At 35.6% G+C, this 27,633-nt stretch overlaps 1 protein-coding gene across 1 annotated transcript in view; it reads right to left on the bottom strand.

Annotated features, from left to right (window-relative positions):
• LOC136035727 (proteasome subunit beta type-7-like) overlaps window positions 1-18,806 on the bottom strand; it is a 31,353-nt gene extending 12,547 nt beyond the window's left edge. Inside the window, exons 1-2 of the mRNA XM_065717681.1 lie at window positions 18,673-18,806; window positions 5,352-5,531 (exon numbers count right to left, since the gene is read on the bottom strand). Coding sequence (XP_065573753.1) covers window positions 5,352-5,531; window positions 18,673-18,710 — 218 coding nt within the window. The 5' untranslated portion in view covers window positions 18,711-18,806. The remainder of the gene's footprint in view (window positions 1-5,351; window positions 5,532-18,672) is intronic.
• Window positions 18,807-27,633: the final 8,827 nt, after the last annotated feature.

Genomic DNA, 27,633 nt, shown 5'->3' with positions numbered 1-27,633 from the left:
AGACAGATCTGTTCAGTGCTTCCACTATCCCCGAATTTTCAGGGATTTCCTCGAAAATCTCGTAAGAATGGAGCAACAAAAATGTTTTGGCCTAGAAGCGTGAAAGCTTTAAATCCAGCCCTGATCATCAATCAACAAATAATAACCATACAAACCACAGTTTGACCTTTTAAATATTTCAATTAACAGTTCATGCATGTTATGAACTGGGGCTTATTCATAATTAACTTGGCTGAAATGTTTCGGAGGGAGCCCCCGCCTGTATCAAGATCATTACAACTCGGTTCCTCTGGAGCTCCCTCGGACGCGTCCGACTTCTCCCACGTAACAAAGGCCAGAGTTTTAGATACACTCCCAAATTCGCTCACACACAATTTCGTTCCCTCCTCAGTGTCTACCCAACCAGCTATCCCCGCCTCAGTCTCGTTTTGTTGCCCAGCACCAGACAGCACTCCCACTGAACAACAGCAAGTCACAAAAGCCTTTTCAGTCACGTGCCCTGTTTGGAACCCCTTTACTACATTTACCCTGGATGAATACATGGATAGGAGTCTAGAATCAGTTTCGAAAACAGAACCTTTCACGGCTACTGTTAAGGTAAACTGTAGGAAAAAGGAGAAAGAGTATTGTTATTTCATATAGATGATTTTTATCATCTATTGATACCGATACATCTTATTTCTTTATCATCTATTTTACTATCATATAGATGATTTTAATTTCCCAAATTTTCTTTAGAGCAACGCAGAAAGTTTGAGCATGGATAAAGTGTGTGAGTTAGAGAGTTTGATTAATATAGTTAAAGCTTCAGTCCTAGTTGTTATTGAAGTGTCCTGAATTACTAGAAATTTTAGATTATAATAGTTTTGTTAAGCTTCGCCCAGATGACCATCTTACGGGGAAAAAGGAAGGCGGGGTTATGATTTACTCGCATAATAAAATTAAAGCAAGATTAATTGAAGTCCCGTGTTTTAATAAGTATGATGAGTTGATTTGGGTTTTTCTGCAGCCTAAACGGCTTTTACGCACATTCACTGGAATTGCTGTTTGTTCATATTATTATTCACCGGACCAGTATGCGAATGACCGGAAGTTATTTCTAGAAAAAATGCAATTAAGTGCTGATTATGTAACTAGTAAATACCCTAATTGCGGAATATTTATGCTTGGTGATGCCAATGAACTGAAACTTGAGCAAATCAACAGAGCACTTGGTCTTAAACAACTAGTCAAAAAGCCAACCATGTTAGACCTTATTTCTTTTTACATGAGTTTTACAGAGAAACAGTTGCTGGCGCACTGTTGGGTGGGAGTTACCACTTTACTCTAGAGCTTAATCCTCTCCACAGAATTTAGATTGAATACAAAATTACAACAGTGACCAGCAGACCAATAAGTGACAAAGGCCTTTTAAAATTTGGTAATTGGATTAGTCAAGTGAGCTGGGATGAGATTTATGGTAATGAGGGCATAAGGTACACAATCAAAAGCAAGTCTGCTACAAGAGAAGCTACAGTGCGCATGTAATGACACTGAGATTTTTTATTTCTTTTTCTTCTTCTCCCGAAAAAATTCAAAACATCATTCTGCAGATCATGCTTACATCACTAAGAATATAAAGACGCTCATTCTAGAAAAAAGTGGCTTTTCTGCGAAGGCAAACGTGAACAAGCAAATAAACTAAAAAACAAAATTCGGAAAATGACAAGAAATGTGGCCCATGAATATACTGAAAGAAAAGTGAATTATTTGTTTAAGTCAAAGCAAAGTCAACAAAGTACAGAGAAATTAAAAATATAGTTGAAAAATGAGAAAGGAGTGGATTTTACTTTAGATGAAAAAGAATTTGAAACTGCAAATAAGCTGAATATCCACCTGGCTAATATTTTACAGTCAATGCCTCCTCTACCAAAAGATGAAATACCAAGTCCTCCACTTGATTTCTGTGATTTCCCTATCATATCGCCAAATGAAGTAGAACGAAAGTTAACTGTTTTGAAAAGAACTAGTGTAACACCGGCTGATATCCCTGTAGATTTAATTTAAGCTTTCCCTGAACATGTTTTTACATGTTTCCCTTTGGCCCATATTTTTAATCTAATAACAAAATCTGGTGATTACCCATCCATTTGAAAAAATGGATATGTTACACCAATCCCAAAAAAAAGATGTAGCAAATGATTTTTCTCGAATTAGACCAATTACAATGACACCTGTGTTTAGCAAAGTTTATGAGATTTTGGTTGCTTGGTTAAAGAAGCAGGTAATTGAGCTTATTGAGCATAGACAGTTTGGAACATACCCAAAACGTCCACTGTCCATTATCTGGTAAGTATGTTGGATATAATTCTCAAACATCTGGATGAGCCTGAACGCTGGGATTAATCTGATAGCAATTGACATAAAGAAAGCTTTTGACCTAATTTGTCATAGTGCACTGATAAAGAAGCCCCTCTCTAAGTTTAATGTCCACTCTTTTTTAGCGCGAATTATAGCTAATTTCCTTGCAAATCGAACAAGGCAGACTAAGTACAAACCAACTTTTCAGATGTAATGCCTATATATTTGTGGAGTGCCTCAGGGCACAATACTGGGTACACTTCTTTTTCTAATCATGATAAACGAGCTGGCAATAAGCATACCAGATCGCTGGAAATATGTTAATGATTTATCTATTGCAGAACTGTGCTACAAAAATATCCAAAGCAGTGCAGCTACCATCATGGCTGATATATCTGATGATGCTGCTAAAGACAGAGATGGCTGTTAATGTCCGGAAGTCTGCTGTGCTGACTTTTTCTTTGCTTAAAAGTGACCTCGAATTTTACCCTTCCTTTCCTCCTTCAAGCCGTGTAACTGAACTTAAACTGCTTGGGAATATTTTACTGCTGACTTAAAGTGGGGGAAACGGACGGAAATGATTCTCCAGTGAGCTAATGCAGGTATTAGCTCCCTGAAGCTGCTGTCTCGACATACAATTCCTTCAGATCACCTTTTTAGGGTTTATAGCTTTTTTATACAGTCTTGCCTTGACTACTGTTCCCCCGTTTGGCATTACGGCCTAACGCAGGAGCAGTTTGGACGCGATTGAGAGAATTCAATTTTGGACATTGTTGGTAATTTCAAAAGCGCCCCAAGTCCCATACTGAGCCCTCGTTGAACAGTTTGGCCTAGATTTTCCTGCTAGCCGTTGACAAAAACTGTCTCTTGCTTTTGGTACAGGGGTGTTGAACAGCACATCCCATCAATCCATACTTCCCCTGACTTCAAACCATGACGAGAAAGACCCACAAGAGCAGTGGAAGAAGCTGTACCTCGTATACAGCTAATCAATGTGTTTTGAAACAGACATTTGAAAAACTTTGTTCCCTCATTTGTAAGGTTTTTCAATGCTCCTGCTACTAAGCAAGAATAGCTATAGCTTTAGTTCGTTAGTTATATTATATTTTGACTATTCAGCTATTGTGTACTGATTTTAAGTGGACGATTGGATTTATTTTAGATTATCTTGTAAGTGTTGACTATGGATTGTACATGTATTTGTATTTTGATGACTAAAACGAATATTTGGCTTGCCTGCTGTTTACTTCATCAGTTATATTTTATTATATTTTGACTAGTCAGTTATTGTGTACTGATTTTAAGTGGATGATTAGAACTATTTTAAATTATTTCATAAGTGTTGACTATAGATTGTATATATATTTACGTATTGAAAACTAAACGAATATTTGGCTTGTCTGCTGCCCGTTTTGGAAATAAATTGAATTGAAAATAAAGTTCAGGCATTTTAAAACTATATAAAAGGCTTTAATTATTAAACAAATTATATAACCATGTTTCAGCAAGAGGGAATAGGGTATTCCCTCGACAAAATTCAAGAAATATTGCTTAAAAACTAACTTCTCTTAATTTAGATTCCCTTAAAAGATTTTTTTATACTAAAGGAATAGTATTAGTAAATAGTAAATTAAGTAAATAATACTAATTAGAGCTAATTTTCTTACATCTGAGCCACAAAAGACAAAGAGAGCAAGTCATGTTACCAAGAGCTACGCCAAACAACATAGGTCCCAAGTTTAGAATTCGTTGCCAGATTCCACTCATCAGGCTGAAAGTTAATCACAATTTAAAAACCGTTTAAAGAAGTTTTCTTTTATTAAATATTTGTAATGTTAAAGGTTTGAGAAAAAGTTTTTCTCTGATATAAGGATTTCTTTTTTTTCATCTGCTTTGTATCTATTTCGTCTAGATTTTTTAGTGTTTTCATTTTTTTCTTTGTTTTCCTTCTTTATTATTATTGTCGTTGACCTCATTTTTGAATTGGCATGACAGATTGGCATGAATAATATGCAAGTGGTTGCTTTCTCAAGCACTTTCTACTTTAGGGGGCTTGTTGTCACACTGGATTTTCTTATACTAATAAACTTGTTTGAATAAAAAAAAAAAATGAAAAGCATACTCTAGTTCATAAGGGTATGGCTCAGCACACAGAAGTTGGAAACCATGAGGATATTAGGTATGGAACCGTCATGGATAGAACTGGCTTGCAAACCTATTATGTAAAAGTATTTATGCATTACTGTTTTATGCAAAATCTTCTAAATTGTTTTATTGGTTTATTATTGCCACAGTGCAGAAAGCTTTTGCTTATCGTCTTTTGCAGCTATCTTTGGTAAATGGATTACAAAAGGTATATCTAACACTTATGTTTCAACTATTTTACTTGGCAGCAAACCCTCTAAAATAAGAGTAGTGGCATTAGCATGCTACTGCTACTACTATCAATAGATGATAAAAAGAACCATTTAAGCAATGCAAAGATGATGTTGCATGATCGATGCTTGGCTCTCTTCAGTCCTTCAGAGCAATACCATGAAAAGGGCTTGGTGACCACACCAATTGAAGGGGATGATAAGTGACCCTATCTGATGAGTGTCAGCCTGGTATGTGCTGCCATATTTTAGCTTCAACCTGTTTGACAGTTGCCATAATCTTTCAAGACAATTAGATGCTCAACTTATGGAGCCCTGTTGTCTCTAGAGAATATTGTTTGTTATATAGGCTGTAACAGTTTGTATGCACAGATGAAATGATGAATTTTTTCTGATGAAATGTCTATATTTTGTGGAGTGCCTCAGGGCACAATACTGGGTCCACTTCTCTTACTAATCATGATAAACGATCAGGCAATAAGCATGCCAGATCGTTGGGAATATGCTGATGATTTATCAATTGATGCATTATCTATGATAAATGCATACCACAGTTTGTAATTATCTAATTGTTTGACTTGTAGCATATTATGGAAATGGAAGTATGAAAAATCTTCCCATACACAGAAAACTCACCTAATGTGTGGGGCAATGTAATGTGTTTTCTCACACACTTTGTCAGCAACAATGGAGCCAGCAGTAGACCTAGTATCAGCTCCAAGGATTACAGCATCTTTAACAACCACTCCACAAATAGTTGTTCCTGTTTTAAAAGCACGAGGTGCAACATATCCTTGCTTCTCAAGTAGAGCATTCCTGCAAGAGATGGAGGTGTTTTAATTAAGAACAACCATGTTGAATCCAGTACTTTTACAAAGAAATAGGAATGTCATCCCTTGAAGAAGTCATTCCTTGTATCTTTCAATACACTAATTCATACAAAAATATACATATATATATATAATACATTCATAAATATATACACAATTTATTCATAAAATATAAAAATGTATACATAAAAATATTATATATATATATATATATATATATATATATATATATATATATATATATATATATATATATGTATATATATATATATATATATATATATATATAAAATTTTATATATATATATATATATATAAAATTATATATATATATATATATATATATATATATATATATATATATATATATATATATATATATATATATATATTTATTTATTTTCCATCCACACAATACATAAAAGTAAATATGGAAGAGTAAGAATAAATAAAAAAAACACAAAGAGAAAAACAAATACACAAACAAAATCAATGAAAGAAATGGATAAGATGGTCGTGAGAGGATAAGCATACATAAGCTGTACTGGAGAGTTGTCTTTGTAGAATCTCCAACTTTAAAGTTATATCAGGAACTGAAAATGTGCTAAAAATAATGCAGTTTTTTGTCCAAGGTGGAAGATACAGAAAAAATTTGCAAAATTTGAATTATTTTATCCAGATCCTTTTTAAATTACCATTAATAAGAAGGGGGAAAAGACCTGAAGCATAAAGGACAGAATGATCACAGAAAGTAGAATAAAGTTTGGCCAGTGCATGTCTATTATACCACATACAATCCTTTAGTTTTTTGTACATGAAAATCAAGTATTTTGAAGTTGGTTATGAGGACAAAGAGGAAAAAACTGTAACATTCTGTAGTAAACTAAACAGAAATCATAAGCAGTTTATGTTGCATCACTAGATATCTGAAGCTGGAAGTAACAGTGATTTAATCTTTATACTAAGACATGGAAAACCCTGGAGTAACAGCTGGAATTTTTTATTCATCAGTGCTTTTTCAAATGTTACAATCTACTAAAGTGTATAGGGAACTGATAGAAACTCAATGTTGTCACACAAAAAAAAACACCAAGTAATACGACCCAGCAAAATCATAAGATTTATTATAAAAACCTGATTGAAAATACTTATTACGTTTCCCCCCCCCCTCTTTTTTACCTCTGTTTTACACTGGAAAGACATCAAAGGTCAAAATTTGCTCTATACGTCTATACTTTTGACAACAAGGCCCTTTTTTGCATACTAACATATTAACCATTTTATAAACAATAAAAATAGGGTAGAAACAATAATCTGTATTAACAACAATAATTTATCTATTACACAGAAAAATATTGTACAATAAGTATTAGAATGTTGAGTAAAAAGAAATTGAGTACACACCAACATACCAAAAAAACTTCAACTAAAAAAAATTAAACAAGACAAATGTGAGGAGAAAGTCAATCAAGAGCAGTACTTGAGAATTTCCTGTGTAGCTTTTTCATCTTTAATGTCATGTCAGGTATATTACATTTATTAATTAGAATCTGAATTGTGCCCAAGGAGGAATGAAAAGAAGAAAATCACAATATCTGAAATAACTATTCTGTATTCTTTTAAGTTAATTTTACTCAGGATTGGGAAAATTCCATAGTTTTTGTGCCTTTTTGAAGTCAAAAGTGATTGGAGGTTAGCCAGCCTCCCCCCCCCCCATCATTTCCAGGATAACCATTTTTGTTCAGCATAGTTGAAAAGTTCAGTAATAATGTCTTTGGCAATTACAATGCCCCCCTCCCCTCAGAGCTCTCAAGGAAAGGGCTATGAGGTCAGTCCAGGATTTACCAATAGGCACAGGCCTAGAGGCATACAATGCCAGGGGGTGCAATAAATTATCACTGAGGGATTTTTCCTTAACAAAAATTGGACTATTGTGATTTACCCTCAAAGTGCCAGGTATACTCTGTCACAACACAGCCTAATCTTTTAAAATAACCCAGGAATTCTGTGGTCACTTATAAGCTGAAAGATGTCTCCCAATAATGGCAGATGATTTCGCCAAAAATCTTGCAAAAATGATTGTCTCTAGAAGCATTGTGCATGATGCACTGCTTCTATACACTAACAATAAATGACAAAGCAGGCTGCAGAATATCACTGAAACTTGTTGGCTCTGCAAGAGATCTTAGCATTAGGCCTACTGTTGCTTTGCAGCTAAAATTTCATGGGCACACCCAGAAAACTATTTCTAAAGCATCACAGCTCATCAGGCTGATCAGATGATGTTTCAAGCACTTGGACAACCATACTTTTGTAAAACTCTACAAGAGAATTGTTATACCTATAATAAAGTATAGGAACATGATTTGGGGACTCCACTATAAAACAGACTTGGCTGTCTAGGAATGGGTCCAAAGACATGCCACTAAACTTCTTCCTGGTTCAAAAGACTCAAGCTTTGAAGAATGACTATTCAAACTGAACATACCCACCCTGAAATATGGATGAATGAGAGAGGAGAATAGATACAGCTGTACAAAGTAAAGCACAACCTGGAGATACAGTCTTTCCAGAAGTAATTCCACCCTTCAAAAATACATACCACAAGAGAACACAATGACAAAATATTCAAACTTATGACAGTAAAGAGATTGCCACTTTCTGGAGTGTCTAAGTAGTAGCTGACTGAGACTCACTCCTGGAAAAAGTTAGAAATCTGAAACCTTAAATAGTTTCAAAAATGATCTGGATTGATTTTGGAGAGAATATTTTTACACAAATAACTCATGGACAAGGGTAAACCTTACCCTTGGGTTAAATTGCAGAATTCAGATAGCCATTGACCCAGAGAAACACAACTTTGATGAGCCAACTGACAGCAATCTAGAGAGTGCTGAAGCAGGGACATGTCTCTAATGGCACTGAGGATCCTGTACGTTATTTTTCTTAATTTAGAAAAAAAAATCTTATTCAATTAACAGAAATTGTATTTTCAAAACTAAAACCAGAGAAAGCAAACGTGAAAACTGAAAATTAATGTATAATGTTGTTTTGTCAAAATTCAAATACACATAGACATGTCAAGTAGGCAAATTTCCAAGACTTAGAAATCAGAAGAAGATTAAAATAGTAGCTTGACAGTACCTTCTCAAAGTATGATTTTGTCCTGGATTCATTACTGAAAGTTTCAGTTTCCTAACCTAACCCCTTTCCAAGGTAGCCAACAGTAGAGTGTCTAGAAGTTTACCAGATCATATAACAAAACCCTATGGGTTGACATAACCCCCCCCCCCAGAACCTGGAGGCAAGGGTTGTAAGTTATGTCCCAGGGGAATATAAGTTTTTTTTATTGAAATTGAAAGTTCTAGTACCCTTTAAGAGTCAAAGGTGATTGGAGGGCAACTAGCCACTTCCATGTCCAGCATTTCCCAAAACACATCAAATAATTTTTTTTTAGATAGCTATTTTGTTCAGCATGGTTGAACATAGCCTAGTTGAAATAGTTTAAATATAGGGTGAAAGACCTTTTTCTTTGGTATTCTGGAACAATAGAGATGGGTTTTTGGACTGTCCCTATTTTACTACAGCATGGCACAATGCAAGTGTAGACCCAATCACCTCTCATTAGGGCCAGCCCAGTGGGAGTAATTTGTCATCATAAATTCAAAATGTGGTCTCTGCTTTGACAAGCAATTGAAAAGAAAAATTATATTAAAACTTTGTGATTTATTAGAATAAATATGCAATTTTTTAGAATAAATATCAAGCATTTAAATTTAAATTTTTAGAATTAGAAGATAATCAGCATTCTGTAAACATGTGAATAAAACTGAAAGGATATCAAAATAGGATAGTTGGTATTTCTAAAAAGAAGTCTTTCTAGGTAAGTCAATAAACTAATAATTTGAAGTATTTGACCTTCAACAACTTTTATAATAACCATATTGATGCATAGCTGAGATTTTTCACTGTTCATTGATATATATAATTCTTCTCAAATCATATTTGGTAACAAGATGTGAGGATTTAGTTTTACATGATTTTGCTCAACTGCAAACTGGTTTCTACCCTATAGTACAGATTATCTAGGCTAATTCCCATGTGTTTTTCTATTTCTTGATTTTGTCAGTGTTGGTTCAATTTGTAGGTATAAGTTGAAACAAGAGTGATACATAGCAAAAAGCATTAGAAATATATGGTTTTGGCTGTATATGCAAGTCTAGGCCTATAATGGAAGCAGTTTCAAAATGTGTTAGCTATAATTTTCTACATTTTATGACATAAGAAATGTTAGTTCAGCTACTTTTTTGCTATATTGGAAAGGGGTTAGGTTAAGGAAACAAAACTTTCAGGCATAAGTCTCTATAGACTAAAGTAGGCCTATGGCCCAGGAAGGTATTTTAAAGTCACTAGGCTACCTCTACTCTTTTTCTCTAGAGGGCTTTGACCTTTGATGACCTTTAAAATCTTTGTGCTACATAAGTGAAACCATTCAAATTTTTGAAGTGGTTTGTTTCTGGTTAGGTTATTCAAAAATCTGAAGAAATTGTAGTTCTTTGGATATTACAAGATTTGTAAATGGATATTTACAAATATTATATTTGATAATTATATTGCTTTGGCAGTAGAGTATCTAAAGCTTTATCTTTTCTTCAATTATTGTCATTTCTTTATTTAAAAAGTTTAGCGCCTTTCAGATATTGTGAAGTTACTAGACTTATGTCTAAGCTAGATCCACCAGATCCCTATCTAGAGGGGAGCCATGCTAAGCCTAAGAGCAATATTGCCATATCTCCTTCTCAAGTCACTAAGCCTGCAAATAATGATAATGATAAAACTGAAAAGGCCATGGCTAGACAGCCATCAAGACCATCTACATCTAGTGATGACACAATAATTTATGTGGATTCACCTCAGTGGTGTGAACCAAACTGTAAATTACAAGATGATGAGAACCATCTGGTATGGGATGACTTCCAAGTAGTTCAAAAACTCAAGAAAAAGAATAACAAAAAGAGAAAGGTTGACAGCCCCAATCTTTCAGTACCAACAGATGAGTCAACAGCTCCAACCCACAGTTATGAATTATCCATTCCAATTTTCGCTGTTGTAACCTCACCTGTCCAGAAAAATACCAGTCTCAAACCCCTAAAATTTGAACCAAAAAAACATATTGACTTTTTGAGGATGAACATTTTCAAAAAGTTAAGAAAGGAATTTGACCTATTCATTAACAGAAATGGAGAAGCTGAAGTATTTGCCAATGATGCAGCTTGTCCAACCTCTCTGCTGGACTTGACACATATTGGTAATATGGAAGTAACTTGTAAGCCAAAAGAACAACTAATTCAAAAAGAAACTAGACTGGTCATTTATAATATACCCAGTTTATATACAATGACATCCAAGAGGGTCTTACTGATAGTTCCCTTTTATCTTACCCTCTGAAGTCAATAACAAGACTAAATAGAAGAAATGAAAACAATGACTTAGTAGCAAGTAACTCTGTTCTTTGTGCATTTAAAGGAGACTATTCACCAGAAAAGTTACTCTTGTTTGGTGGAAGAGTTGCCTTTAGACTCTATGATGAAAAACCTATACAATGCAGACACTGCTTGAAACTAGGGCACACAGAAAAATTCTGTCCATTTGCCACTGCTGTTGTTTGTAATAACTGTACATCAAGGGGTCACTCTGAAAGCAACTGCCATAACCCAACAAAATGTATTAACTGTGGAGGTTCACATCTTTCTAATGACAGAAATGTTTGTGCTAAATACAAACAAAGAAGTCAGATTGTAAAAATAGCACAGGAGAAAAGAATACCAGTACCCATAATTGCTAATGCTATAAGGAAAGAACCTAGTCAGCCTCATATAAACTTTGTCTATACACCTTCCAGGAGACCAGCTCCAGTCCAAGAGCTGAGAAGACAACCACAGCAGGTGTGGAAAAAAATTCCTGCTACCAACTTCAATGAGACCTACTCCCTATCAACTAGTGAGCAACCCATAAGTATAGCTAACCCTCCTTTCCCCAGACTTGACCACAAAGTAGGAAGAATTCCTGCAGGTGTATCCCCCTCTCAACCCAAAATACCTACATCTTATCTATTAGGGGTAATGGACCTCAAAGAAGCAACATCAAACCTCCAACACCCACAATCTTATTTGGTAATCAACTAAGCAACTAGACAAAATTTCTTATTACCCATGAGCTTATTCAATCATCAAATTATGACACACAAATGAAAAACCAACTATGTGAGAAAACACTAGAAAAGAACTTTCCAGAATCATTGCTGAAAGAAGTTACAGATGAATTTAAGGAACTAATTGCTATTGTTGCAGCCAAAAATATTCAAGTTCCCCAATGATTAGAAAACAACTCCCCCAACTAATTAACAATGTTAGTGATGTAGATAAACTGATAGTGTTACAGTGGAATGCTTTTTCACTTAATAATACAAAAATGATGGAACTTTGCTTGTATATTAATAAAGAAAAAGTGGATGTAATTTGTCTCCAAGAAACACATTTAAATAATCTGAAAAAAGTGTCCATACCAGGATACAAATGCTATCAAAAAGATAGAGATTCTGGCAGAAAAGGAGGTGGAGTGCTCATTTTTATAGCTGAGAAAATAGTTCACTATCCATTTCCATTAAAGCAACATGACCATGAAATAGATGTGGTAGGAGTATCAATCACTTTAAGCTCAGGAGACACTTTAATAATTAAATCTATGTACTGATATATATAATATTTTATCAACAGAAGCAGAGGGTCACAACTCCTTTATTTTTGGTGACCTAAATACTCATAGCCCTCATTGGGAAGATATTGAACAATCAAACCGAGCTGGGAAAAATGTTGAAAGATTACTGTTAGAAAACAATCACATAGCAGTTCTAACACCATATAATTTGCCAACTTATTATAATATAAAAAATAAAAAAATTTCAACCATTGATATTCAACTAGGTCCTGCTGCTGCTGTTGACCAGGTTTCAATAAGTAGAGTAACAGATCTACAAAGTGACCACTGCGCTATTAAGACTACAATCTCTAATATGTCAATTATAATTTATCTATAATTTATATAATTTATCTATGTAAGAAGCCAATTATAATTTACTTGAAGATTTTTCCCAAATTGATGATAAAGTAAAAATACTTAACAAAATTATGATGGATGCTGCTCACAAAGCAATTCCCAAGACAAGTCCCAACACTTGGGTTCCAACTGGCAATAAGAGAATTAAAAATTGGTGGAATGAACTATGCTCTACTGCAGTGGAAGCTAAGAACATAGCAAAAAAGGTATTTCAAAGACATCCATCAATGAGCACTGCAATTGAATATAAACGTAGCTCAGCAAAAGTAAAAAAAACATGTTTACAGGCCAAAAGAGAGGCATGGCAGAAATTTATGACTAACATAGATCATCAAACTGCAGTATCTAAGATTCACCAATATGTAAGCAAGATGAACGACAAGAGAATGACACTTGATGATTGCAAATATGAAATAAAACACCAGGGTCAACTAATAACTTCTGATTTTCTAAAAGCTGATATTTTTGCTAACACATTCATGAAAAAAACTCTAGACACTGTTTTGCCAAATCCACCTGTATGTGTCCTCCCTTCTGTAGCACAGCATAAGAGGTTGTTAATGTTACTTTTTTCGTTATCTGAGTTACAGACAGCTATTGAAAGATGCAACTTAAATTCAGCCCCAGGATATGATGAGATACACATCAAATGGTTGATTGAAACACCTGACAATTTTCGAGCTAAACTCCTGGAAGTATGTAACAATGCATGGAGAGAAGGGAAATTTCCTACCCCCTGGAAAATTGCACTTATTCACCCAATCCTCAAACCTGGAAAACCACCAGAAGATCCTGTATCTTACAGACCAATATCAGTTCTCCCCACCAAGGGCAAAATATTTGAGCGAATGATTTTAAGGAGATTAGAATGGTTTGCAGAGGTAAATCAAATAATACCCCAATTTCAGACAGGTTTTAGAAAGAGTCATAGTGCAATGGACAACATAACGAGAATAGAAACAGATATGACAGATGCTTTACAGGAGGGCCAAGTTGGTATTGCTGTATTGTTTGATTGGACAGATGCATATGGGAATGTAAAACACAAAAAGTTACAACAAATTATGCATAATAAAAATTTTCCACTTCTGGTGATCTCAATTATAAGGGATTTATTATGTGATTGTTCCTTTCATGTACAGATTAATGAAATACTGTCTGTAAGAAAGCAAGTTGAAGATGGTCTCCCACAAGGAACTGTCATAAGCCCTCTTTTATTTACATTATGTATTTCTGAACTAAAACTTAGAAGCCAGTCAAAACATGGAGAATTTGCTGACAATCTTCTTGTGTGGAACAGACATAAGAACATAACTTTACTCCAAAACATCATCCAGGAAGACATATATGATATGTGCCTGTTTTCTAAAGCTTTTGGACTGCCCATTTCTATACCAAAAACAAAGCAATTGTTCCATAAACGACAAGTAACCCTTCCAAAACCCTTAAGGATAGAAGAGAGTGATAGTCTATAAGCCATCAGTTTGGCTACTGGGCATGATTCTTGTTTAAAATGGCAACCATATTTAATGATGTTAAGAGTGACAATTTTAAAATGGCTAACCATCCTAAAATGACTTGAAAGATCTAAATGGGGATCTTCACCAAAGTTGATTATTGACTTTTACAAAACGTATATTCAATCTAAATTGGAATGTGGCATTCAATTTCTTACAAACGTTCTGGTTACTTTGTTCAATACCCTTGAGACACTCCAAAATTCAGCCATCAGAATTGCTTTGGGGCTCCACAAACATACTGCAGTGGTTAAGCTCAAAGAACTTTCTGGACTACCTGCTCTGAAAGACAGGGCTACTATGCAAAGAAACTGCTACTTCACAAAAATACAAACATATGGCAAAATTCATGCAGTTTTTCCCTCCACTTTTGGAAATCCTGCTAAGCCCCAACACCTACTATCTTCTTGTAGCCAGTATCTAAAAGATTACCCAAATTCGAAAAATGAACAGGCGGATAGTTACCCTTTTCAAAAATCTCTGCCATGGGAAATGGTGGCTCCTGAATGTCATCTTCAGTTAGTTTCTAAAGACAAGTCACATTATTCAGATCAGTATGTCAGTCAACTCTTTGCTAATAAGATATCCTCACGCTTTCCTGAACATATTCTAGCCTTCACGGATGGTTCAGTAAAAGGATCAAGAGCAGGAGCAGGGGTGTGTATTCCTCAGGTTTCCTTGAATATATCAGCAACTCTTCCATCCCACACTTCAATTCTGTCAGCAGAGTTATTTGCTATACAGAAAGCACTTGAAACTATGGCCAGACTAAACCTTTCATCAAAGAATGTGTTAATCCTTACAGATTCAAATTCTGCAATTCAATTAATATGAAAAATAAATTATGAGGCTGCTGATTCAGATTTAAAATTAATAAGAGATGATCTACAAAGATTAAATAAATATGGTATTTTTGTTTGCTTCCAGCATATTCCTAGTCATAAAGGACTGATTCATAACGTGACTGCTGACAGGCTAGCAAATATTGACCCCCAACCAGAATCAAAATTCCCCATTTTGTTCTACAGAAGACACAGTGTGGTACTATAGACTGAAATCATGATATCTTTTTTCTGAATTCTGTACAATTTCAATGGAATTTATATCATTCTCCACTATGCAGGTGGTGTTTAACAACAGAGGAAACTCCCCAACACATATTTTTTGATTGCCATATACTTGCACCCAAAACTAATAAGATTAAGATAATTTGTAAAAAACTAAAGATTGAAGAAGTGTTTGACTCCATCATTAGCTTACAACTACCTCCCAATACTGAAAGGCTGATCTATTGGGTGATGATCCAAATTATGAAAAAGACAATGGAAAACGAGCTAATTTATTAATGAAGATCTACTGTGCAGAAGAGAGCAAGAGTGAGTAGGAAGAGCTGTATTGGTACCAGCCGGCCTCTTGGCCTTATACTGCTGGGGACAGACAGCTCAAGTACTCGCACTTCCCACAAACCAAACAGAGGAGGATGAAAAAGAAGGATTTCTAGTGCCATCTTGAAGTCAAAGGGGTGAAAGGACTGTATGCAGTCTGTATACCTTCATACAAATTCTGGAATTGGAATTGGAAACCTTCCAAAATATATCTTCTGCTTAAATGAAGGACAACTAGACCTACATTGCCTGAGCAACGTGAAGTTTTGCAGCAACCTTTATCTAGCTTTGCCAATAAAGTGTTACAAGAGCAACACTTTGGTTTTATTTTTTTGCTATTGGTTAAATGCTGAAGTTGTCAGCCTATCAAAGCTTTTAAAACGTTATATTCAAAGAAGAATGCAATCAGTAATCATATAATCAAAGGCTATTCCTCAGCATTGAAAAAACAACAATAACAAAAGAATATTGAAAGAAGAGACTAAATTGACTTTGCAGCCAGGTGAACTTTATCCTTTTAAATGGTATACATTATGACAGATGAAAACTTGGAACAATATCCTATATAATCTAGTTGGTATTATAAAGCTATCTGTAACTTTTCAGGATTAAAATACCATAGGTGACACATAATTTCATAATTATTATGAAACCACCTAATTGTTTTACATTATTGTTTGTACCTGTTGTGTAAACACTTATTTCTAGGTTACAGTGAGTATGGGTAGGCTACACCAACTAGCAAAAGTTACAAATCCCTCTTCACTGAAGATGATTGTAGCCATACAGACGATTATTACTTGCAAGTCCTCTGCATGTCTTACCACTGGAACCAAATTGGTCTTACCATCAAATACACTGGAAACAAACAATAGGTACACCAACTAGCCAAACCTGCAAACCCCTTATTGCCAAAGATGATTATGGTCTAACAGCCGACTCTTGCTGACAAGTCCTCTACTTGTCTCACAATTGGTATTGGCCTATTTTTGGTTTCAGTGTATACCCTACTATTGAAGTTGTCAACCCCTTGAAACTTTCAAACTAGTATATCTCATGAAGGAGTTTTTGTACCAAAAAATGAATTACATATACTTTGATCAGCTCACCAAGAGCTATTGATTGCTGTCAAAAAAATTCTATCTGTCTTAGTTCAAAAGTTGATTTTTTTTGTAGTAGGCCAACTTTTTAATGTCACCACTTAGAAAGGAGCAAAGGGTAAGCTCCAATTTCTTTAGCAATGACAGAACTTTTAAGGTTTAAGAGGTACATCTGATAACATTTCTCTACCTCAATCCCAAGTCCAAAAAAAAAAAATGATAAACCCAGCCAAAATCATGGCAGCACTTTTGGACCCATGGGAAATTGCCACTTTTTTGCTTCTGTAAATTTGTCTATTTATCACTCAAAGAAGATATATTGGCTGTGGGGCCGGGGTAACTGCTGCATATATTTAACACTTATAGATTTAGTCCATCTTCAATTTGAAAGTGGTTCCTGCCTGCTTGCCTGCTAGAATGGAGCTTTCCACTCAAAAGCAGAAACATGGTTTGATGAAATGAAAGCTTGGCTACACAACTTTGGATACTCCTCTCTGAAATAGGCTATATAACTCCACTTCACTTTGCACACCATAGGCTCTGGCTTGTGAACAAGCAAAAACCATCCTTTTTGGCCCCAGGCAAGAGTTCTGTAGAGCTTTCCAAAATGTAATGTCATATTCATCAATCCAGCCTGAGGTCCCCACTTTCTGTAAAAACTGCACAGGTTAGACCCTTACCAGTTTCCAGGAATAAGCTGAGATTGGCAGCATAGGAAAAAAAAAAACAGGACAAAACCAAAGTGCTGCTCTTGCAACATAATAAAAAAAAATTTCAGCTTCACAGCTTTGGTCTATCCCAATTTACAACATGTCAAGCATCTGCAAATACATTTACTAAATTTAAGAAAAAGCCCATTGTTTAAAATTTTACTCAAATAATAGAAATTGCATTTCCAGAACTAAAACCAGAGAAAAAAGAAACTGAAAATTAAGGTAAAATGTTGTTTTGTCAAAATGTCAATAGGTATAGACCTGTCAAGTAGGCAAATTTCTAAGACATAGAAATCAGAATAGGGTCAACATAGAAGCTTGGCAATACCTTCCCAGAGCATATTTTTGGCCCTGGATTCATTAGGCTACTGAAAGTTTCAATTTCTTGAGCAAATATTTTCCATGACAGTAAAAAGTAGCTAAACAAGAAATTTACCTTTTTCTTAACCTTTTTTTTTAAAGCCCTAATTATGCACTATTAGCCTACCAAAACCAGGATAAATTTACCAATCCAAAATTGCTTCTCTTGTAGTTTTAGCATGTCTCCTTTAGGAGAGCTGCTATATGTACCTTTACCCAGAATAGATAAAAGCCCTTGATCTAGAATTTTACCCAATCTTTGGTAAAATTCTAGTTGATTGACTTCTTGTAATCTCAGAAAGGGGTTAGGTTAGGAAAATGAAACTTTCAGGGATAGGTCTACAGGCTAAAGTAGGTATGTCCAGCAAAGGTATTTTGAAGTACCAACCTCCACTCCTTCTCCCTCTAGAGGGCCCTGACCTTTGATGACCTTTAAAAATATGCATGTTATAAAGTGAAATCTTGCAAAATAGATCTTCTGCTTGAATGAAGTACAACAAAATTGTTTTCAGCTTCATAACTTTGCTCAATTCCATTTTATAATATAGATATAGCCTACAAATACATTTCCTAAAATCTGAAAAAAAAAACATTGATATGGCTCAAAATTCTACTCAAATAACAGGAATTGCATTTTCAGAACTAAAGGCAGAGAAAAAGCAACTGGTAACTGAAAATTAAGGTAAAATGTTGTTTTGTCAAAATTTCAATAGGCCTAGGTAGCCTATAGACCTGTCATTCAGGCAAATTTCAGGTCCCTCTAGAGGGAGAAGGACTGGAGGTGGGTACTTTAAAATAACTTCCCAGAACATACTTTACCCTCTAGACCCATCCCTGAAAGTTTCATTTTCCTAACCTAAACCCTTTCCGAGATAGCCTAACAAGAAGTCAATTAACTATTTACCAAATATAGTTTCTAAGCAGAATATACTGTACCTCCTACAATTTTCGAACGAAAATCCTCCTTCAGTCATATTTCACCTATTTTAGGTATTGGCTAAGGTATTTAAGAATGACAAGGCAAGGGAATAATCTATTGTCTATTGAGGTAAACACTTAGGTGATTAGTCACTTACGCGATTATGATCATATAGATAGCGCTAATTTATTCCAAGGCAACAGAGACCTACTTGTTGCAATTGTACTATGTAGTATTTTATTCAGTTACTAGACGTGGTTATCGTAATTGCTTATACCTTGCTTGTGCATATGCTATTATTATCTACTAATGCTTGCTTATTTTGCAGGTGCTTGGATCGAAATAAGTTGATTTTTTTCAAAATTTTGCTTCCAATTTCTGTACGATGTCAAATTGGACAGAGTCACGCCACCATCAATAAACTGAGATATAGGAAATCTTGAAGGTGACTGGACAAAGTTTGAAGAGCATGCAAGACTGGTGGTCATCAGTCATTAGCTGAAAAAAGAGAGAAAATAGAGTTTGCTTACAACCTAATATGGATTGGTGAAAAGGGTAGAGACTTTAATAAGACCCTAAAATTTTGAGAAAAAGAGAAGGACAAAGTAGAGCCATGTTTGAAAAAAATAAGAAACCATTGTGTACCAAAAATAGTTTGCAAGATAAATATTCCAAAACCGAAATCAGCAAGAGGGAGAGACATTAGATAGCTATATTACAGATCTAAAAATATTAGCAAAACCATGTGAATACAGAGAAAGCGAAGAAATGATCAACACAAAATTATGTGGGGTATTTTGAATTCCAAAGTAGGTGAAATACTCTTTGCTGAAGAAAACTCCTCAATACTTGAGAAGACTCCAAATATCTATAAGATATATGAAACGACCCAAGAACAACTGAAAACATTTGAAGAAAAATCCAATGAAAACCAAGACAAAAAATTAAATAAGAAGTACATGCAATCACAAGAAGAAAATTTAAAACACGTAAGCCAGCTCATCAGGCAACCGATTCTATGAACAAAGTAAATGGAATAGCAGGACAAAATTTTACGAAAGGTCATATTAACATACACCCAGCAAAAGGTCAAACATGTTCAGAGTGCAAAAAAGTTCAATTATTTTGCTAAAGTTTGTTGTAGGGAAACAATGGAAATGATCACTATAGCCAACAAGCAATGAAGAAAACCTATTAAATGAAATAACTAAAGAGGAAAAAAGTAATGAAATTTTTGCTCCATTGCTACTGAATGCACAAATAAGCCTTAAATTTAAAATTGATAAAGGACCACAAATTAACGTCATTCCCTGCCAAGCCTTGCTAAAAATGTATCCAGTACCACAGATTCAACCAACTACTAAAAACCTCAAAAGTTACAATGGATCAAGAATCCTAACCATTGGTACCTGCTCCTTACTGTATAAGTGCAATTCTGAATTCCAAATCTACAAATTTTATCTAATAGAAGATTATTCCGTACTAATTCTAAGGCTGTGGGTCTCGATAGAAATGAACCGAATCAAAATTATTCTGAACATAGAAAAAACACAGCTGAAATGCTACTAAAAAAAATATCAAGATTTATTCAATGGCATCAAACAAATTTCACAGGAATGTACCTGTGAAATTTTCCTTTAAGATGGGGCTATACCAACTGTACACCAAGCAAACAATTCCCAATTGCTATAAGATATAAACTAAAAGAAGAGCTAGAAATACTAGAGCAGCATAGCGTCATACTGAGGGTTGATCAAACAACTGAATGAGCAAACTCAATGGTAATGATGAAAAAAAGAAGGAAATGTAAGACTGTGTATAGATCCAGTTGACTTGAATAAAGCAATACAAAGATCTCACTACCCCATACTTACTTTCGATTATGTGATAGCCGATCTCTTAGGTGCTACCATCTTTTCTAAGCTCGATGCCATCTCTTGATGTTGTTCAATGGTTTAATCAAGCTACGTATATTACAACATTTAGTACCATCTATGGACGATATAGATGGAAAAGATATCATTTGGCCTCATACCCTCTCGGGATGAGTTCCAGAAAAAAAAATGGAAGAGATTTTTGAGGATCTACAAGGAGTAAAAATATTAGTAGACGACATCCTGATATATGGCAATACACCTGAAGATCACTGTAAGATACTAAAAGTACTATTAGAAAGAACTAGACAAAAAGGAATACGTTTAAAAAAAATTAATATAATTTTGCAGTTAATTCTGTGTGCTAATTTGGACATATAATCAGCAACACTGGAATACAACCTGACCCCCCCCCCCCCCAAAAAAAAAATACAAGCTATTAATGAAATGCCATCACCCTCAACCAAAGAAGAATTACAAACCCTGCTCAGAATACTAAACTTCCTTACAAGATATATACCCAATCTAATCACAAGAAATCGCTCTTTAAGTAACCTACTAAGAAATGAAATATTCGCTTGGGAACAAAACCATGAAACAAGCTTGAAAGAAATTGAACAGACTATTGCATCCAACCTTGCGCACTTCATTAAAAACCAGTGATATAATCCAGTTGGAATTCAACGCTTCCAAAAATATCTTTGGGTATGTTTCGAGGTCTCTAAAGAAATCAGAGCAAAATTATTCGCAACTCGAGAAAAACTGTTTACAATTTTGTTTGGAGTGAAACATTTTCACCAATACAATCTATTCCAATACGTCTTATTTCAACGAGGAATAAGACTGTGGTTGAATGTAAAAAAGTCGCAAAGTTCTGATTGGTCTAAATTTTCAGACGAGTGCTTTGATCCGTTTACAGTGAGAATAACGGCACAATCTGACGATCCTGATTCGGATTCTCAAAGATTTTAGAGTTCAGTTTTTTGTGGTTATAATAGCAAAAGCGGGCAAGAATGTCATTGATCAATAAGTTGTTTCCGCTTACCTAAGTAATTGATGCGTTTTACAAAAATGTCTCATTTTCCTTTTTTCCCTGTGTTTTGTAGTTATTCATGTTTGTTTGCGTTAGTTTACTATTGCAGTTTGAAAGAAATTCATTCGGGTGTGCACTTTTCTCACGGCTCTTCACTTCGCTTCAAGATACGACCGCACTCCTCCGAAAGATTTAGGTAAGTTTTGAGTTCCCACTCTTTGTCCCCGGGGTGCAATGCCTTGCCGATAGCTCAGAATAGGCTAGAACAGTTAAAAAAATCGTTTTTGAATTTGGAAGAAATTTTCGATCGAGTAATAAGTAATGAAACAGATTATTCTTTGTTTAGTAGTAGTAAGTTTCCTCGAACTAAATATATTCAAATAATAAATATGGCCCAAGGATGCTCCAAATCTGAGCTCAGTGTAATTCAACTGAACTGTCAAGGATTATGTTCATCACTGACTGATGTAATGACTATGTGTCGGCAAGTACAGCCTGATGTTGTTGGACTTTGCGAAACATTCCTGACGAGATAGAATGATAGCCTGCTAGATATCCCCGGGCACACATCGAATTGTATACATAGAAAAGATACAAGACCAGGAGGATTGGCAATCTACACAAAGAGTGAATACCCAGTTTATAGAAATAACCAACTGACTTAGAACGTGGAGGGTGTATTTGAATCACTTTTCGTTGAAATGTCGCTTCCTTCACAAAGAAAAGTAATCATTGGAGAAATTTACCGATCCCCATCAGGCTCTGTTTCTTCTTTTATGGATATATTATCGGACACACTCCAGCTGCTGGAGAAACAGAATCATGATGTGGTCTTTATGGGCGATTTCAATATCAACCTGTCCCATCCCCTTGCAAGTAGCGCCAAAGACCTCCTCACGCTCACGTCTGGATCTACCCTCTACCCGTCAATCACTATCCTGACAAGAGTTACGGAAAATACTCATTCTCTAATAGACAATATTTTCTCGACTTTATCTCCACTCTCAGCTTCAGTCATCGTCAGTGATATTTCGGATCATTTCCCCCTATTCACCATCTTCGAGACATTAAAAGTAGCAAGATCATTTTTGAGAATAAGAGAAGACATACCGATTATTGACCTACGTGAAAAAAATTTAAGGTCATTAAGTGATGAACTGGAGAAAATTACATGGGACAGTGTTCTGGAAAAAGAACATTTGAACGAAGGTTTCGAAGCATTCCATAATACGTTTACAACTTTATACAAAGCACATTGTTTTAAGAAAAAGCAGCTAAACATGGGAGAAAAAATACACCAATTTATCCGTGGGTTACTGAGAGTTTACTCAGATGTATTAATAAGAAGAACAAGCTTTGGGCTGAATACTGTAACCGACCAAGTATAGCTAGCCTAGAAATCTATGAATCTTATAAGAAAGCCAAATTCTCAGGAAGGCCAAAAGAGAATATTTTAATACAAAACTAGCTGAAAGTGGTAAGTATGGAAGGAAAGTTTGGAAGACAATTAATTCACTGTTACGACTCAACCACCAAAAACCTGAACTACCCTCCAAACTCACTGTTGATGGGAAAACCTTTACTGAGCAAACCGAAGTTGCGAAAGCACTTTGCACTTTCTTCGCCAGCATTGGAGAGAAAACGGCGAACACAGTAACATCCCAAGCGAAATCCTACAAGGATTTTCTAGGTCCAGCGTGTGTTAAGTCAATGGCAGTCATTCCCGTAACTTCCCTCGACGTCTCAATGATTGTCAAAAACTTGAGAGGTACATCTGCGTCCGGATTCGACTGCGTTCACACAAAAGTGTTGAAAGCAGTGTTGCCGTCTATATTACAACCGTTCACACATTTGATAAACCTCTCATAATAGTACCTCTCCATAAAGGTGGCCCTCAAGATGACCCATCTAACTTTCGACCCATCTCAATTCTCTCGGTATTTTCCAAAGTCTTCGAAAAACCCATGAAGAAACACCTTTACTCTTTTCTCGAAGCGAAGGGATTCCTCAACCAACGACAATTTGGATTCAGACCTGGACATTCAACTGAAGATGCGCTGACGTCACTGAGCTTATTTATCAACAAAGCTTTTGACCTGGGACTTTTTCCAGCTGCTATTTTACTTGATATCAAAAAAGCATTCGACAGTATGGATCATGGAATTCTACTAGGTAAACTAGAACAAATCGGCGTTAGAGGAGAGGCACTGAATTGGTTCCAGTCCTACCTTAGCAATCGGCGCACGTACATAGGAGAAGATCCGTTGAACGATATCGTGATAAATTTCGGTGTGCCACAGGGATCGATCCTAGGTCCACTGTTATTTCTGATTCATGTGAATGACCTAAGTCGTGTTCTGAACCCAAATTTCAGGACCTCACGGTGCTGCAAACTCTGCTGCGGTGAAGACACTTCAAATACTGACAACGACTCTAGTGAGCTGCTAGCATTCGCCGACGATACTACAATGGCCTCCTGTGACTCTGGCATGACGTCACTCCAGAGAAAACTAGAGATTGTCTTAGAAGAAACTTACGTCTGGATGGATGCAAATCGATTTGTAATAAATGTCGACAAATCATGTGTGCTATTCTTTTCAAGGATTGGAACTATTCATCCAGATTTAACTGGAATTACAACTTCTCGAGGAACGATCAGGCGGCCAGAAACGGGTCTTGCGAGGTATCTAAGTGTACTCCTGGACGAAAACCTCTCCTTTCTAAACCACATCCAGGCTGTGGAGCTGAAACGCTCTCGCAATCTTGGCATCATAAGGAAACTGAAGCATATATTTCCTCAAAAAACCCTTCGTCTACTTTACAACGGACTTCTGAAACCTCACCTGCAGTATTGTGCCGTAATTTGGCAGTCAACCTTCAAATCACACCTGAAGAGACTTTACTCACCCCGCAAGCATGCATTGAAAATTATTTGGAATGTAGACGACTATCTGGCCCTTGGTTCCCTTTACCGTCTGTCGTGCTCAGTTTTTGTTTTTAAACTTTTATCCGGTTTACTTCGATCTCCCTTCCACAATCTGTTTCGGTTGATGTCTGAACAACATAATCGAAACACGCGCTCTGCCTTTGACCTTCAAGTGAGACGAACTCCAACAGTACGTTCAGATTTTTCCCCGGATGTAGCGTGTGCTGAAGTGTGGAACATGCTTCCAAAAGAGCTCAGATGTAGGAGCTCCCTCGGGTCTTGCAAAAATAATTTAAATAAATATTTAGTTAAAGGTCAATAAGTGAAAGATAAAAACAAAGATAAAATTAAATTAGATGAAGTTTAGATTTTTTAGTATATTCAGGTGAGGTGGTTGTACGTCCGGGGAGGGAGGGAGGAACCCTATGGTTAAGATTAAAAAAAATTATATATTGAGGAGGCGTGTGGTTGTGTCGAAGAGTGAAGTGGGAGCCGTACTGCGTGTTAGTGAAGAATATTTTATGTTTATGGGTCTCAACGTGAGTTTTGTCACAGAGCAGTGTACTTTAAGTTTAGTTATTTCATTTTTTTAACAAAACCTGATTGAACCTGAACCTGAACTGATCACTTGAAAATATTCCAACGAAGCCTCTGCACAAAACACCTCCAAGAATCCAACGCTTGATGATACACTTTCAGCCATACGATCTAACAATCCATTAAAGACCGTGCAAAGACATTCCTTTTGCTGATACCCTATCAAGACTACATCTACCATATACAAACCAAAAACTACACGAAGATATAGAAGTATATGTACACTCAATTATTCAAATCATCTCAGCAACACAAGGAAGACTACAAAAAAATCCTCAATACATCCTACACTCCAACAGCTAAAAGTAACCACCTCTGAAGGATGGCCACTAGAAAGGAAACTATACCATACATCAATCTTACCATTTTGGAAGGTTAGAATAGAACGTTCGACCAATGAAGGCATTACTTTCAAAGATGAACAAAATATTATCCCTGAAAAACTCAAACACGACACCCTGCATAAACTACATTTGTCCCACTTTGGTCTAGATAAAACTAAGCAAAGAGAAGAATGATCAGTTGTCGTCCTGGAATGGAAAAAAACATAGAAACATTGGTAAGAAACTACAAAGCTTGCACAAAAACAATGAATCGTAATCAAACAGAGCCAATGGTTTGCTCAGAAATCCTGTCACTACCTTGGGAACGCGTAGCATCTGACTTGTTTCAGAGGGAAGGCCATGAATTCATCGTCACCGTAGATTGCTGTAGTAGATAATTCGAGATAGATAGGTTACATTCCACAACATATGCGGCCATAGTCACTAAGCTCAAGGGACAGTTCGCAAGACATGGAATCCCCTCAGTACTAATCACCGACAATGGTCCTTGATTCAGCTCCTTAGAATTCAAATAATTTACAGAGCAGTGGGCAATCCAGCACAAAATTTCAAGCCCACACTATCCCAAATCCAATGGATTAGTCAAAAAATGCATACAAATCTGCAAACGGATAATGACAAAAGCAAAACTAGGAAAACAAGACCCTTACATTGGAATATTGAAATATAGAAACACTCCCATTGATGGGTTCACTGCCCTTGCAGGGTTATTAATGAGCTGGCAATTACGATCGATATTCCCTTTAACCTCAAATCAGTTACAATAGAAAATCATCAACCATTCAGATTTTCAACAAAAGCAAGCAATTGAACCAGACCGACAAAAATCGTATTACGATCGTACAGCAGAACACCTATCTGTCCAATTAAAAATAGTTGTAGAAGTTAGCATTCAAAAGACTCCTGATGCTAGGTGGACTTGTGGGAGAGTTATTGATGCTCAGGTATTCACCTGGATCTTATCTTGTAAAGAATGAACACGGTTCAATTATCTGACGTAACAGAACCAATCTCTAGAAACTTGAGGAAGATCAAATACAGACGAGATTTTGTAGGAGCTTGGTTCTAAATAAATTGATTTTCTGGACATCTTGCTTTCGATTTCTGAACTACTAAAGAGCAAAACGGAAAAAGAAAACAAGCATTGCCATGAAAAATTTTGAAAAGTACTTTGAACTTATCATAATAATAATTTTCTATTGAATTGAAATTTGTTCTTATTCCTCCTTTGTTTTAGGTTATATTTCTTGCAAGATAGCAGTTCGGCTCAATTTTAATAGACGTATGCCCTGACGGTTATAAACTATGCACAAAAGGTTGGAGCTGTTTTGGTGTTGTGATATGTTTTGGAGTCTCCACTCCGTTGTAAGATCCTTTCTCCGTCCCTATCCCTGAGAGAGATATCCAGCTTGTGTGGTCTTATAGTAAATTAAATAATTTTATTTTTATTTATTAATTTATTTATTATTTATTAAATAATTATAGTAATTTTTAGTAAATAAAATTAGGTAAAATAGAATTTATTTACTCAGCCAGGATGGATGGGATTCATAAGCAGGGAGTAGGGCTCATAATGAATATGGAAGCGGCCAAGTATTTTTTAGGGTGGGAAGGTATTAATAATAGAATACTAGTCGCTCATTTTGTGACGAAAAAGTACAAGGTAACAGTCATAGTAGTATGTTGTATTGTAGAACTGACTGATAGAGATAGTAGTGGCTCAGGTAAATTTTATTTAGAGCTACTGTCAGGGGTGTCCCGACGGGGGGTGCAGCACCACACAGGCATTTTTCGATTCGGTGAAGTTTCGTTGAAGACGAAAATTTGCACAGAAATAGGCATCTTGCTGAAGCCCAGAAAATGAGGTACGTATGTGTAAGGTCACGTATGTGCGCGATAATATTTTGTGAGGAATCAACAATAACGATAAAAATCTAATTTAATAATTCTGGAAAATTTATAATTTCTTTCTCACGTACGTGTATGTGTCACTGTTTGTGACACATCATTTTTGACACTTTTGACACTATCACATTTGACACTATCATTTTAATATATTTTTCTTATATTTATTTTCCGTCCATTTCCCAATTTAGTGATTCGGCATGTCTTTTATATTCCTTTTAGCTAGTGAATTTGGTAGATTTGATAGTTCTGTCACATTTGCTTGTAATTTAACATGTTTATTAGGTTCTCATTTGGTT

The sequence above is a fragment of the Artemia franciscana genome, chromosome 14 (assembly GCF_032884065.1).
Source record: "Artemia franciscana chromosome 14, ASM3288406v1, whole genome shotgun sequence".
Classification (NCBI taxonomy): domain Eukaryota; kingdom Metazoa; phylum Arthropoda; class Branchiopoda; order Anostraca; family Artemiidae; genus Artemia; species Artemia franciscana.
This window is presented reverse-complemented; position numbering and strand designations above follow the sequence as displayed.